Source organism: Sinocyclocheilus anshuiensis, unplaced genomic scaffold (genome assembly GCF_001515605.1).
Source record: "Sinocyclocheilus anshuiensis isolate Anshui unplaced genomic scaffold, SAMN03320099.WGS_v1.1 scaffold4, whole genome shotgun sequence".
NCBI classification, from domain to species: domain Eukaryota; kingdom Metazoa; phylum Chordata; class Actinopteri; order Cypriniformes; family Cyprinidae; genus Sinocyclocheilus; species Sinocyclocheilus anshuiensis.
Window position 1 is genome coordinate 1,380,601 of NW_015554075.1, and position 15,198 is coordinate 1,395,798.

The window sequence follows — 15,198 nt, forward strand, 5'->3', positions numbered from 1 at the left end:
TTCCCTACCTCCTCCAGCACTCTCTCTCTCTCACACACTACTGCAGGACTGAAGGGCAACAATGTAGACACACCCTGTGGGGCCTCAGCACACCCTCATTCAGCTGTAGCTCATACAGAGAAAAACATGTGGCTCACATGATTTGGCTGTTGTAGCTTGTGTGGTCTTTGTGAGTAAAGTGTCAACAGAAAGAGGTTCCTCAGCATGATCAGCATGTTTTATGTTTATAATGGCTGAATGTGTTTTTGAGTGTGTGTCTTAGCAGCAGATGTGATTACGTCCACAGTCAGATGCTTCAAAGCATGTATTCCAAGTTGATGTAATCCTGGACATTTTGTTTTTTAAGAACTTCCTGTTTTCTTGTACTTTTATTCCTCTATTTTTCTTTTTTATTCCTCTATTTTGTCTTTTTGTCCCAGTATCTTTTCTCGTCTGTGGGATTGTGATATTTCTGAACTTCCACAAAAGTTCTTCTCCATTCCTTTATATCATCAGACATTGTGAGTCTGTGACTCACTCTCAGTCCTTCACAGCACAAACAAAGGTTCAGTGTGTTATATCCATATGAGGAAAAAAGGCTGTTAATGGGATATGGATTGGTGGGGGATGGCCGAGTTTGTGATAGATGAACGTGTCCCCTACGCAATCCAGTGACTGAAATTGGATACAATTTAAATCACTTTCTGGTAAGAGACACCTTAACTCCATTCTGTTGGGTTAATAATATGTAGTAAATTTAAAAAGGACACACATCACGAGTGATGTCTTTGCAGTTGCGCAACATTTCTTACATCTCTCAAAAACAAGTTCGAAATTAGAACTCATCCCGGCAGAGTCTACCTCTTTTTGCTAGTACTTCCTGTCTTTTCCACGAAAAAGGCTTCTTTAAATTTTCACAGAAAAGTTAACTCATTGTTCCCCAAAGTTATAAATACATTACAATTTGGACATGTAAGATTTGCATGGAAGTACTGGCTGTGCCATCCATCACTTCTGTCGTATGCTAAAAAGGTGGTGCCAGGTCATCGATGACCAGTCTATGATTATGTCATCATACTAAAAAAAATCAAGACCAAATACTGGTAAACCTCAATGTTGGGTTTGTAACTGTAAGTGTTCAAAATGGCAATATTTTATCATTTAATCTCATAGCCACCCAGACCTATTTCAATAACCAATTTCTAAGTTTTAATATAAAGAGAAAGATTAACACCTTTCACACATTGAGGTGGTTGCAGGTAGGTGTATAAATCGCATTCAATGCAATGGAAAACTGAAAAAGTCATGACTTTTTATTAAATTATCTGTCAACCTTCAAAAGGCATTTTAGCTTGAGATATACCTGAAAATTAAGTTTTGCACGATATGACAGTGAACAAGACTTTTTTGATGTACGTAAAGGAGCAATAGGCACCATATTGTGTTTGAGCGCATATGCACATTAAAATCAGAGAGACTTGAGAGAAAGACATGCAATTTTAAGGGAAAATGAGTCACAACTTCCATTCTCGCTGGGCCAATGGAATAACACAGAATCTGGGTGAGTATGTGGTGAATCCAAATCCAATGAAGCCAAATCATTAAAAAAATGCAGTTCAACTGCTCAGGTTACGCTAATGAACCTCAACAGCTGGCTAAATGTATCAACACCGCAACATCAACACAAGATCCATTGGAGTTTACACTACCACAAGTTTACCACTGAAGTTTACCTATCACGAAAACAAAAAATTTACTCTGCAAATTCATGCACTATGAAGTCCCTAAATTCCTTGTATTTCATTTAAATGTGGAATAAATTCTATGCTACTGATTAGTGGTTCTATAAGGAAGAATGTATTCCAATTTCATTATTTTATTTCAATTATTTGAAATTGGATGCTTGGTGGAAAATGTCTGAAGTTACTAGTTATAATCATCTTTCCATGTATTTTATAGATCAGTGGATCAGATTTTTACACCTGAGGCACTTGGCTGTTTAATGAAAAAAAAAATTCTAATGGAAAGTGCAAAATAGGATCATTACTATTAAATAGGAAAGGATGTTGGGAATTATCTTTCCAGTACTTTTTCAGACCTACTGCAAAAGTCTGTGGGTCGTTTCGCCTTAAGTGACACAGGATCTGGACAATTTGTAGTCCAATTCAGCCTTTCATTTTTCTGTTATTCTCTTGCTTCTGAAATGACATCACTTTTCAGCCTACAATAACTTCTATTCTTTATGCAGACTTGCATCACTCACACCCCACCACATTTCCTGCCTAAAAAGATCAATCCCATTCATCTCTTTGTGTCTCTTTTCTGTAACATGCCACCCCCTTCCACATCCCACTTCCTTCCTTACGCTTTGACACTACATCACTAACTGCTGGCATCATCTCACATCTGTTCTAAAGCCATGTGGTCAAGGCAGAACGGAAAAATCCCCTGGCCATTTCCTATGGTTCTGTCCTATAAAGGATGTGACTAGCCATATGTGGCCAATTGCACATCCCAATAAAGTACTATGATGCAAAACTCCCTAGAAGTTCTTCAGGGTGATTTATTCATGACCATTGCTGTCAATGACGAGAAGCGTACTAAAAATACCATGTCATGGTTTGTGTAGGAGTACAACAAAGGGACGAGGATATTGACACTAATATTGTCTAAAACCACAGGTGTGCATGAGTCTATAACTTAAGGATATCCTAAAGGAATTAGGAGAACTTCCTGCAGGATTGTGTTGACTTCCTGTTAGCCAAAGTGGAGAAAGAGAGGAAGAAAAGAGCCCATATGGAGTTTTCCGCCCTGTCTAAACCCCTTTTCTCTTTTTTGACCGTAACTAAGGACAGATGTCATCCATTAAATCCCGCAGCTTATAGGAGCAGAAAAACCTTTTCCCCCCCAAACTCATCCTCAGCATATCCATCCACAATCTGACCACAACATTACAGGCATGACTTTTCCTGTTTTCTTGTGGTAATTGGTCGTTCTTTTTTGCATCCTCAGCATCTTTCATTCTCTGCGGTCTCTCACTTGACCTTAATTCAGAATCCTTCACACCTCTTCTATTTTCTAAGTGTTTACTTTGATCAGTGAGCAGAGAGATCAGAGATTCTTAAAGCTAAACATATGTGACTGAACAGTGCTAATGACTGGCAGCTGATAAAGGCTTTTTTTTAATTACTGTAATATTTTATGATTATTGTTTAAATCAGCATAAATTAAAGATGAGGGGTGAAATAAGACCCAGACATGTACAAATCCATAACGAGAATGAGATTTTTTTTTTTTTTTGCATTTTGTGCTTCTAAAATTAAAATTGTACATGAAAATGTGTTTAATGTCAATGCAAATAGGCTTTATTTTCTTTATGCCAATTAGAATTTATTTCCTGATTTTGTGGTGAAATATGACCCCACCTGTTCTTGACAGGTATTGTGAGATTTACACTATTAAGACTTTAAATTAAGGACCCCTAATTATCAGTCTCATATCATACAGTCTGTTTTTATAAGTCAAAAATTGTCCCACCTCAGTGAAGGTCACACGTGTTTTGGCATGCATGTACTAAAGTAGATTGTAAAGTATTATATAGAAGGCTAACAATTGTCAAAAAAAATTTTTTTTTAATTATTATATTTGACGTAGTTCATTTCTATGGATTTTAGCACATAGGCTAATTGTTATACAGTTGCAATATGATGTGATATGCAAGTTTTTTTATATATATATTTACATTATTATTATTATGCAGAGGTGATATTCAGACCTTCACACAAAATAAAACATTTGCCACCGCACAACAGATCAGGATGTGTTATCAGTAACTAATAAATATCTTGAGAAAAATGCAGGATACTCACCTCAGGTTTCATGTCTTGTTTTGAGGACGATCTGTGCGCGCACACAAATATTAGGAGCAACAGCTCCGTTAACCGGCTCCAAATCATTCTTCTGTCGATGAGTCCTTTTTGAAAACCCGTTTATTAATCTTAATAAAGTTTGGCTGCTCTTGCAACTGTCAAAACATAACCACGCTTAAAAAAACTAGCGCCTACCACATTTGTGGTACAGAAACGACGAGAACTTTGACTTCTCCAGGAGAAAAGGAGAATGCTTAAGTTTATCAAAATGTAAACAATTACTGCTATAGATTACTAGTGCATCGCAGTGACTGATATTCTATAGTGCTAAAATCATACTGCTTAGCTAAGCGCTGAAAATGTTGCATCGAGAGAACGCGGTATGAAGATGAACAGTTTTCCTTGCGAAATTTCTCTTTGTCTTATTTCTCTGTCATTGCGCTAGTTGGTTCAAATCTTTGGTTTCATATGCACAGCAGCCCCTTTTTCTCCGGGCTGTAGACGTGGTCGTTCGATAGGTGTTGCCAAAAAACTGATCCTGAAAAGCCAAAGCCCTCCCTCCTCAACATTAGCCCATCCCGCTCCCTTCAACTGCTCGAACTTAATGGCCTTCCACCTTCTACTGCGTTGCTTGGCTTGACCTTGTGGACAGAGAAAATACTTCATCTGCCATAGTTTTTTCTCCTTTAACTAGGCTATTGTTTAGCTTTTGCAATTTTAATTCATGGTTTTGCTTAACATTCCTTTGGTGTTTACCGTCTGTCTGTTTGCGGTACTTCAATGACTGGTCAAAACATTGCTAAAGCAAGCAAGCATGACAAAATGAATCATTTCAACTGATTGAATGGAAAAATATGCGCATAATGCCAGGGCATTAATTTAATTTAATTTGCCTTTTTTTATGTTATTGTTTATGTTATTGTGACAGCCGTAGAATTAAAGATGGGTGTGTATATATGTCATTGGAAAGTCCCCCACCATGATAGAAAAAAAGTGTATTCCCTTTAACTCTGATTTATTGATTGGTTTAATAACATTTTTAGATTGGGACGATTTTAAATATGTTTACAGTGGTGTATTTTATCCAGGCTCCATAGTCCATTATTTTATGATTTAACAGCATTTCAGTGGCAAACTGACGTACAGTATATTGTTTGTAAACAAAAAACAAGTTTTTGTCTTCAGTCTATGAGCTAAGGTTCAACACTGCCACACATTGGTAAGATTCTGTCATTGTATGTTTCGTACATAAGAGAAAAATACACTGAACAAAATTATAAACGCAACACTTTTGTTTTTGCCCCCATTAAAATCAAGTGTCTAATAAGGAGTTTTCCTTTTACTTTTAGAAGAGCTTCCATCCTTGTTGCTGGGCTGTCCTAAACAGATTTGTGTGAAAATCTACTTCTATCGAAAGGTTCAATGATGTTAAGGTAGGTTTGAGTGCAACATGAGGTCTATTTGAACATCCTGGTGTTCATAAAACTTGAAGTTGTTCGTATGTGCTATTATCAGTCTATTATCACTGACAGTGAAAGATGATTCATTAGGCCATATAAGTTTTTCCATTGCTCAGATCCAAGGTTTTTCAGGGATAGTAGTATTGCAGATTTTGTGACGTGGTGATTTGGCCTTGGATACAAGCAGTTACCAAATGCCACCCTTGCCATAAAGTCCAGCTTGGTGAAGTTTACAAATAGTCTACCCTGTTAGTGAGCTTGCACACGTGACCCTCTTAGGTGCAGCATTTGTAAATGTAATTCTGAAACTATTTTATACAGGTTTAGTACTCATTTTAAAAACCCATACATGCAGAATATGAACATCACACCAATATACACATATCCCTGGACACACATACACAGACTATACTCTGCTTTTTTCTGTCTTCCTTGTGTGCCTCTGCATGGTTGTCATGGTGCAAGAGATTAGAGACCAGTCCTCAGACAGATTGTCAACGCTTCCTCCAGTTTCTCCCTCACTGCGCTTGATGTGGCACACACAGAAGCAGTGCAGAGGAGTTTGATTGTGTTAGGGAGTGAACAGATTAGGGATGCCTGTATGTGAAGAAAACTGTGTTTCCCTCAGACCACCAAGGAAGAATAACATCACTGTAGATGAGATTTATACTCTAAAAAACAACAACAAAGAGTGCGTGATTAAAAGAAATGCATATTCTGGTTCTTGTCATGAATACACTGTTTTTTATTTCCTTTTTTATCTTTTTGCTGTACCATGAAATTACAACTCACAGTCAGTCTCACCCAATTCATTTCTATAGAAGGTACATGTAAAAGTGTCCAGACAAAGAACAAACATCGCCAAAGAAACAAACATTTCCACCAAGAAGTATAGAAAGGGTTACCTTTTAGACTAGCTAGATAGTGGTTCATCTCAGAATCAGTCAATTTATTTCTATCTTTTTCAATAGCTACACTGACAATATTAAAGTAACAGGAGCTTACACTGACATACAGTCTTGTTAAACAATCTTACCCGCCTCTTTTGTCTAGTTGGTGTTAAGAGCAGTATATAGCCTAATACTGTACAGCTGGACAGGACAAACATGGACACAATGGACATAGGTTGACAGGTCATATTTACAGTTTGGTGTTTTGGTGCTTTCCAACTGGTAAACTGGTAAGTAAAAGCCTGAAGATTTAGTACAAGTCAAGAATATTTCATGTGAATTTACATAATGTAAATTTTATGAAGTGTTTAAAATATCAGCTTGTTAAAAGCACTTGTTCACAGTTGGTTTGCCCTAAGAAAACAATTTAACATTTATTATTAAGTGTTTTGAGTAGGGTATATTTTTAAACATTTGAGCTTATTATGAAAACTGATATGAGCTTGAATTTTTGACCAAAGGTTGATAACAATGATTTGTGCATGGCTGCCCTGGAACAAGGTATCGACAAGGTGCTTTTTAATTGAGTACGTAGTATATTTCTTCATTTGAAATACACTCCCTCCAAATTTTACCATCCTTTACGGATTTTAATCAAAAACACCGCATATTTTTTAAATGTTCTTTAAGAATAAAGAAATGGTATACCAATACAATAACTCTTAGTGAGGAAATGATCAATTATGTCATCATTGGCTTAGTACATTTTTGGTCTGTTCCTCACCCAAAGCTACTGTTCAAATCCTTCGCTACCTTAAGATCTTCACTTTGGAAAAGTAAATGAATCCATCTTAACTTACGCAGACAAAATAATTTACATTTATCTAAAAGAACATCACATAATATTCAAGGAAGTACTATAAGATATTTAGACATTACATATATTAAAATACATAATGAGTATTTTAATATTTGGATCTGGGTTAAAGATCAGGGACATTTTTTTTTAAACCAAGAAATAACCCTCTATGTGTGTACACGTGTGGGGTTGTGGTTTTTTTTCAGTCTAGAGTCATAGTCCATAATATCCTTCAGGTTTCTTCCCTTTTGTCAGCTATTAAATTAATCTTAATACGTTGTTTCTGATTCCTTTAACAGGGTCTAAGGGAGAGCATTCTGGTGCTTGCTGATGTTTCTAGGGGGCTTGGTTCCTCTAGACTCACTGATGTCCTGGTGGGAGAAAGGTTGCAAGGTGGTGAGTTTGTGAACGCTCATGATGCAAAACTCTCTCTGGGCCCTTGGTCTTTGCAAGAGCTCGGGGTGCCTTGACAAATCCTCCATGGTGCTTCATGTGTCCCTAGAAGTTATAGTAAGAGATGTTCTTTAATTGTCATGTAACTTTCGAATTGCACCGAGACAAGGATGAAAATCTCTTGCGCAACTAACATTGTGTCATGTTAAACTGTATGTTCACACTTTATGATAATAATTCTTTAGCTTAATGAATTCAGAATGCCACTCACCTTAAGTCCACTGCGACTTGCATACTCTTTTCCACATTCAGAACAGTGGTAGATTTTTTTCTCTGGCATTGGAGGTGGAAGACTGGGAGTCAGTGATATGCATACAGTTGATTCTGTTCTGTCCATTTCAGTTGCTGTTGTATCTGCTTTATCCTTTGCAGTTGAACTACAGTGAGCTTCCTTTATGGTCTTCTGCACATGTGTGTCACGATCCTCAGTCTCATCCTCATTTGTTTTGTTTACAGTGTCTGATACCATATCTGCATTAATACTCAAATCTGGAGTTGTCCTTTGTCCATTCTTTGGTGTTTTATGTATTTTATCTTCCGTCTTTTCTTCCTTAGAGAACTCTTGGGGGATTAATTTAGATTTTTGGAGAAGGCTTTGGTCAGGCTCCTCTAGGCGTACTGTATGAGAAGACGCACTCTCAGATCTCAGCGCAAGGAGAGAAGGTGGTGTTGATTCTGGATGTGGTGGAGGAACTCTGGACGCATTATGAGCTTGTATACTAAGAAGATCCTCCAGATTTGATCTGGATCCAGAGCAAGGAATAGGTGAGACAGATCTATTTTCACTGCGTTCACAGTCATTTATTTGTGGACTTTCTTTCTTCAGAGAAGGGGAGCTTGAAATCTTTTTATCTTCCAAGAAGGCAGTGTTGCTGGAAAGTTCAAAAGATAGTTCATCAGTGGCATCAGGACCAGTTGTTGCTGATGCTGATTGGGTGGCAGGGGGGACAAGGGAGGGTGCAGAATCCACTGGAGAAGGTACACTGAGAGAGAGCTCAGGTGGATCAGCTCTGAATGTTGGAGGTGAATGGGTGGTTGGATTCAGGCATGGGTCAGGGCTTAGGTCTAAAGGTGGTATAGGACCCGAGCTAAGTGAAGCTGGTAGGCTGGATGTTATGGCACATGCTGTAAGAGCAGTACTGACAGCCAGGGATTCAGTATGTCTAGAATCCGTAATGGTTTGTAGATCATTTAGTAACTGAACATCTGTAGCACTAGGGCTCATCTCTGAAGCAGAGAGCTCAATAGACTCGGAATGGGACAAAATATCACATTCTGTTGAGGTATCTGGCATGTGCTCTGGTGGAAGCTGTCCTCCTAAGTGCATTCGGATATGATGTTGTAGCACAAGGGCATTGGTAAACTTCCGTTGACATAAGGGGCAAGAATTCTGTGCACGACTGTTTGGTGGGCGGGCACGGTGGGTGGCAAGGTGTGCTCGAAGGCTTCCTTTAGTTGAGAAGGATCGACCACATAGCTTGCAGGGGAAGGGTCGTTCACCTAAATGAGTAGCCTGGTGCAATCGTAATGCTCTTGGGCAGCTTAGCACCCGCAGGCACACACTACACTGATTAGGGGCAAGCGTCCCAGCAGAGTGCATAAGTCCCAGGTAGGGTGACTCCTTGCTGAAGAGGTATGATGGTATTTGGATCATAGATGATGGAAGTGAGGTGACCACATCTGTACTTGTGCTAGTGCTCATTAAACCACTGCAGCTATAGCTTAATGCTCCTGCTACAGTATGGCTGCTGGTTGAAGTCTCCCCAATGGATGGAACCCAATGTGACTGACCTTGTGGTTCTTTCTCTAACTTCTCCACCAGTCTCTGCAGCTTCGATGTGTCTGAGGTTGGGGTTGAGATGGATGGGGTAGTGGATGATGCTGTGAACGGGAATGTGATGTGTTGTTGTGGGGATGGCAGGAAGGATCCAGCTGGAGTTGGCCTGAGAAACCCATGGCTTGCATGATGCTGAGCTGAAGATGTTGGGAAGAAGATTTTGGGTAAATTGGCAAGCTGTGAGTAAGCAGAGTGGGGGAGCAGAGTAGGTATTGGTGGGGTGTTCTCATCAAAGCGTTTCACTCCTTTATACATCCCAGCAATGGAGGAGGTGGATGAGGCAGGGGCTGAGAGAAGGGTGGAGGCCAGAGAGGAAGGTGATGAGGATGTGATGGAGGAGGTAGTGGATGTAGAGGCTGCAGCAGCCGCAGCAGCAGCGGCACGATTGAGCTGAAGCAGAGAGTGTGCAGTGGTCAGCAGGGCCAAATCAATACTAGGAGGAAGAGATGAGGTTGTGGCACGTGTTGAGGCAGTAGTTCCCTCAGGACAGTCTCCACGCAGATCATCCTCTTGCTGTTTTTGATGCCTCTGAGTAGCATTTGTATTGGTGGAGGTGATTTGTGCATTTGGTTGCATTTGTGCTGACCCTCCCATTGATCCCCCAGTTACAGATGCAAAAAGCGAACAGGGAAACAACGAAAAAGAGAGTTCAGGGTTTTGCTCACGATGCCGCAAGAAGTGGACTTTGAGGTTCCCTCGTGTGGTGAATCGACTGAAACATACAGGACACTGGTAAGGACGCTCCCCCGTGTGTGAACGCAAGTGTATTTGCAGGGATGAATCACCGCTGAAGAGTTTCCGACAAAATCGACATGCATGCTGCGTACGCCCTGACGATGAGACAGTCGTACCTCCTTGAGCAGAGAGTTTTGGATCCTGTGAGGGGGCTGAAGGGACAGCAGCTGCTGGTATAGCTTGGTTTGGGAAGGTCACACCACTGTGTCCACTAGTTCCTGTGGTGAATGATTTTTGGGATGGAAGGCCAAGAGAAAGTGTGAGTGGATAGTTCGAGGCAGCAGCTGTAGACATTGATGAGGATGTGGAAGCACTTGTGTGACTGGTGAAGCTTGCTGGAGTAACTACGCTGCTGTCATACTGTGCTTTATGGGGGCGTAAGACATTCAAGAGAGGGTGGGTATGTTTGAAGGACTTAGAGGTGGTCTGAGGGGGTAGCAGGGATGAGAAACAGGCCAAAAGAGGAGCCACAGAGGTAGGGGGAGGTGATGACTTTGGTCGGGAAGGTTTGGGGTTGTTAACAGAACCTTTTAAACAGAGCTGTGGCAGAGATGGTAGTGTAAATGGTTTTGAATCCACTTCACAAGATCCTCCTCCCAATCTCAGTACTTGCCTACAGATTTCTTCAGTCATCTGCATCTGATGAATTTGCCTCTGCTGCAGCACACGTAGCTCCTCCAAGATGAAAGCAATACTCACGGGTGCACATGCTGGGGCTGAGGGGACTGTGCTTGGACTGGAAAAGGGTGTAACTGGACTTGGAGGACCCTGAGGCACTGAACTAGGGCTTCCAGGGTGTGGAGGCACACAGAGAGAAGCAGCAGCAGAGGAGGATGAACAGGAGGTTGTGGTTGCTGACACACCTAACTTTGGAGAAGCCATGGGTAAGTGAGTGTGGTTGTGGGTAGAGAGCACAGTTGGTGCAGTGGTAGTGATACACTGATTAGTAGAATGGGATGGGATGTCAGAAATTTGGAAGAGGTGAGACACTTTGAGGTCTGAAGGAAATTGTATGGGCTGGCTAGGGATGTGAAAAACAGGATGGCTGGCTCTAGGCAGAGAAGGTGTGAGCCTCTCAACTGGTGCGCTTGGGTTTAAGGAAGATTGGCGGCTTTGAGTTGTTGAGTGTGAGGAAGAGCAGGAAGAGTTCTTTGCAAGAGTAGAGCTGAGGGACTTCACTGCCAATTGCTCCTCTAAGAAATCAGAAAGAAACTATTTATGCAACAATTTATGCCATGCAAATAATTGATTATTATCATTGTACTTCTGATACTGCTAGTCCAATGTTTATAATGCAAGTTCAATAAGGTGCAACGAAAAAACGGTACCTATTCAGGAATTTCTTTGATATTAAGCAGATTGTTATATATTTATGAATAGGTACACATACATTATTTTAATGCCAATTAGACCAATAAAGGTAGCCACAACAATATTTATATATGCATATAGTTGTCAGTAGAATGTACTGTTTAAACAGTCATTCTAAATCAGAGTCAGAATCAGAATCAGAAAGAGCTTTATTGCCAAGTATGTTTGCACATACAAGGAATTTGTTATAGTGTCACAAGCTTCCAGTACACGGAGACAACAACAACACACAGATAAATGTATTATTTTATTTAATAAAATCAATGTATTACACTGAGTAATTTAAATTAGTGATTAGGAATTGAGTAAAGAGAAAATAGATTGTATAGATTATATTACACAATGAGTTTTGGAATTTAATTAATTTTATTGTTTGTTGTTTGCCACACTATTGTTGTCACTGTGTCACTTGTGAAGCTGATAAACCCTTTAAAACCTCCAAACCAAATTTCTAACCTTTAGTACTTTAATTTTCTTTAGATTGTTGTAGTCTTTACTGCTTTTCAATTGTTTCTACTCACTGCTTACACAAACATCACCTAGGAAACATAACATATGGGGAGTTTACCTCTGGCTGACCTTGTTAGAAACACTGTATTTGTATTAAAGGCCAATCAAAGTGTAGTATTGCTCTTCTAACAAAGGCTCCCATAAATGCCACCTACTGTGCCACTTAAACCCTCATTATCATTACCCTTCAACAACATCTTTTTAATATTAATAAATGCATCTATTATCATATCTCATAAAATATGAAGAACATAATGCTACTCTTTTCACCTCTTTTTTAGCTAGTCCTGTACATTGTTGTCTCCTCCTAGATCGCACTCTCTATCCACTCACTCCCTCTGATCTGAAATCCCATCCCTCAACCAGCTTACACTGCTTTAGCACCGCTAACAGCCAACTTTGTTTCCACAGCAACAATGAACATGGACAATGAACCTCACCACAAAATTCCTAAGCCCCTTCACAACCCACCTAGACTAAGTAAGTGAATATATGCTATTACATCTCATATATTTAAACAAATCTTCTGTCCTAACTCAGCGAAGCCTGAAAGGTCATTGAGTCTTAGTGCCATTGTCAACCACTGAAAACAGCAAGATTGCTTAAAATAAGTGACCTTCAGCATCAGAGCTATATCAAAAAGACATAATAGCATGAATACAAATTACTTAGCGATACATACACATGCATATGCTAGGGAGAGATGCATAAAGTTTCCTGTACTTCAAGAACTGTAGAATTTAAGTCACAGATCAACACACTTTTATGCATGTACTTCCTGAGTGCACGACCACAAAGCCTCACGGAGACAATGAAGTCTCATGCCATTCCCGTTAAGGCACTCAAGTGTCTACTTCTTTTTCAGTGTTGTCCACCTTTTTCCACAACCTATTTCTAATCCCCTTTTCAAAATCCAGTTCAGCATATTACACATTCCTGTTCCTTTTATGTTCACTTCACTATTTGTTCTTCTTTTTTTTTTTTTTACATTCTCGATAGCCATAATATCGTGGGTGGTCTAAAATCCAAGCTTGGGTCGGAAGATGAAAAGTACTAATTGGACATTCATTCAAAGGAAGCTGTTGGGATGTAACTATGTCCAAATATTACAGAAATTCCTTTTATGTTTACTTTTGTTTTATTTTACTTTTCTTAAAAAGAGATCAGATATTGTAAGCATATGAATCTGTTAATGTCACAGCAAATATCTCGATCTCGAATGACATTTGCAAGACGGCTCACTGACAGAAACAATGGAGCTCTCTTACTAAACAGTAAAACATTTCTCACCATGTTGAAGTAGCCACGAAGTGTTGAGGATGGGGCTGAAAAAGTGCTGAGGTCTTTTCTGTTTCCGGCGTGACATGATGCAGGGGAAAGTCAATGGCTAATTGGCCCATGGGTTGAAACAGATTGAAAATCTTTCTCTTTGAGCTAAATTACAGTAAATCTCACTGCATCAGTTCAGAGAAACAATCAAAAATCCATGTTTCATTTATATAGAGAGCTACAAGGCCAAATGCCAAGTGCATACATGAGCAAGCAATGTCTCAAAAGTGAACTAAGCACTTGGCAAACTAAATCTGTGTCTATTCAGTGTCTAACTAAAATCCAAAGACAACTCTCCACCTCCTTTTCCCTGTTTCTCTCTCAAACACAGTCTCGGCTTGTTCTCTCTGCATTTGCATTCAAATAACGCAGAACACCACCTACTCAAGCATATACCCCTCCTTTCCCTTACACCCCCAAGTTTTAAGGCGTTCCCCTGACCCTTTTTTAAGTCTCAGTAGTATTTAATAATTAGACACCAGGTAAGAGCATGAAGGGCTGAGACAAAGTATAAAGTGCAATTTGGTAAACACTGATAGACATTTTTTTTTATTTCACATATTTTTAATATATATATTTTATAGCTTATTGCAAAGAATCTGTCAGGGGACCACATGTATTCATAGTTACCATTTTGTATTATATTTGTTTTATAATGTCATATTCTGACTTTAAACTTTAAACTAAAGTCATGCATTCAACAGGCCAGCATTAACTTCGTTAGAACTTAAAAGGGCTTGCAGAGGTTATCTTATTTCAGTGGCATTACTATATTAATACAGTTAAGGCCTAATAGAATTTGAAACAGTCTACATTTTGACTGTCTATAATACAGATGTGTCCTGTTTTCAGAGGAGTTTTCAGTAGCATAATCTGTAAAGTAATGGTATTTAATTTAGAAAACCATTATACATCCTTGCACTCAACCGAATTATATATTTCATGTACACACGTTTCTTTCTTTCTTTCATTTAATTATTTATTTTATTGTTATTTTTTTAATTATTTGGCTTTCACAGCATTTGGTTATGCACACATTCCTTACATATGACACATTATTATAGAATTTGTGTCAAAACGTAAGATGACCATAGAACACAATATTCAACGCCTGAAAAACTCAAGACATTTTTATTACAACGATATTCATGCCAAAACACAATAAAGTGTTTAGCTTGCATGTCAATATGCTATAATACACCTCGTAAAATTCTTGTACAAATGTCATAATTACGTCAGCCAAATGCACGCGGAACTACAGCTCTACTGTACGCGCGACCTGTTGCGTCCTCCGGCGCGCTCTATGATCATCATAACCAATTATGATTCATATTTCTTATGACTATATGAAATACTTTGACGTCTCTGACATTTTGAGTGTACTGATTGTAAATGATATAAACACTTACCAGCAGACGATCATCTTTCACGGCTGTTTTCAATATTAGGATAGATTAGGTCGTACAGTGTCTGGGTCGTAATATCATCAGTGCTGTTCCGGCATTTTGCCACCGTGATGCGCAGTCGGCTTTGACAGCAGGCAGCTCGACATCTAAATTATTTATTTGCTGTACTGTCGTTACACTGTATATTCTGCTGTAGTCGTGACTGATCACTTCTCACCCATTGTTCAGTGTTTGGTTTGATGGCACATTGCGATTTCGTAGAGATATTTCGCTATTCCCGTCATTCCCATAGTCCTCCCCTCCCTCGCTGCTCTGCTTCCTTTGTATTTGGTAAAATGGCCCTCTCCCCGGCCTGAGCCTTTGTTGAGCACCCTGACGCTGCAGCATCGACGGATGTCTGTCTGTGAGTCTGTCGGTCCAATCCGGACACTGTCTCTGCAGAGTAATTAACGAGCCATTACGAGTCATGTTTGTCTTTGAGCTGCCTTAAGAGCGAGGCC

At 39.5% G+C, this 15,198-nt stretch overlaps 2 protein-coding genes across 2 annotated transcripts in view; both read right to left on the reverse strand.

Moving 5' to 3' along the window:
- The window catches only part of LOC107668983 (matrix metalloproteinase-14-like), an 11,313-nt gene extending 6,925 nt beyond the window's left edge, over window positions 1–4,388 (reverse strand). Inside the window, exon 1 of the mRNA XM_016461066.1 lies at window positions 3,849–4,388. Within this exon, the coding sequence (XP_016316552.1) occupies window positions 3,849–3,935 (87 nt within the window). The 5' untranslated portion in view covers window positions 3,936–4,388. The remainder of the gene's footprint in view (window positions 1–3,848) is intronic.
- A 2,334-nt stretch (window positions 4,389–6,722) lies between these two features.
- LOC107668963 (sal-like protein 2) lies at window positions 6,723–15,198 on the reverse strand. Its single transcript, XM_016461041.1, has 3 exons — window positions 14,702–15,198; window positions 7,722–11,275; window positions 6,723–7,555 (listed from the first exon to the last, which is right to left on the reverse strand). Exons 2-3 carry the CDS (start codon window positions 10,962–10,964, stop codon window positions 7,418–7,420), a joined length of 3,381 nt encoding a protein of 1,126 aa, XP_016316527.1. The 5' UTR covers window positions 10,965–11,275; window positions 14,702–15,198; the 3' UTR covers window positions 6,723–7,417.

Bases quoted from the DNA above. Each gene is read 5' to 3' on its own strand.
- LOC107668963 (XM_016461041.1), bottom strand. From the start codon at position 10,964: ATGGCTTCTCCAAAGTTAGGTGTGTCAGCAACCACAACCTCCTGTTCA. The intron at 7,556-7,721 runs GTGAGTGGCATT...TATAACTTCTAG, and splicing joins CAAGTCGCAGTGGACTTAAG to GGACACATGAAGCACCATGG.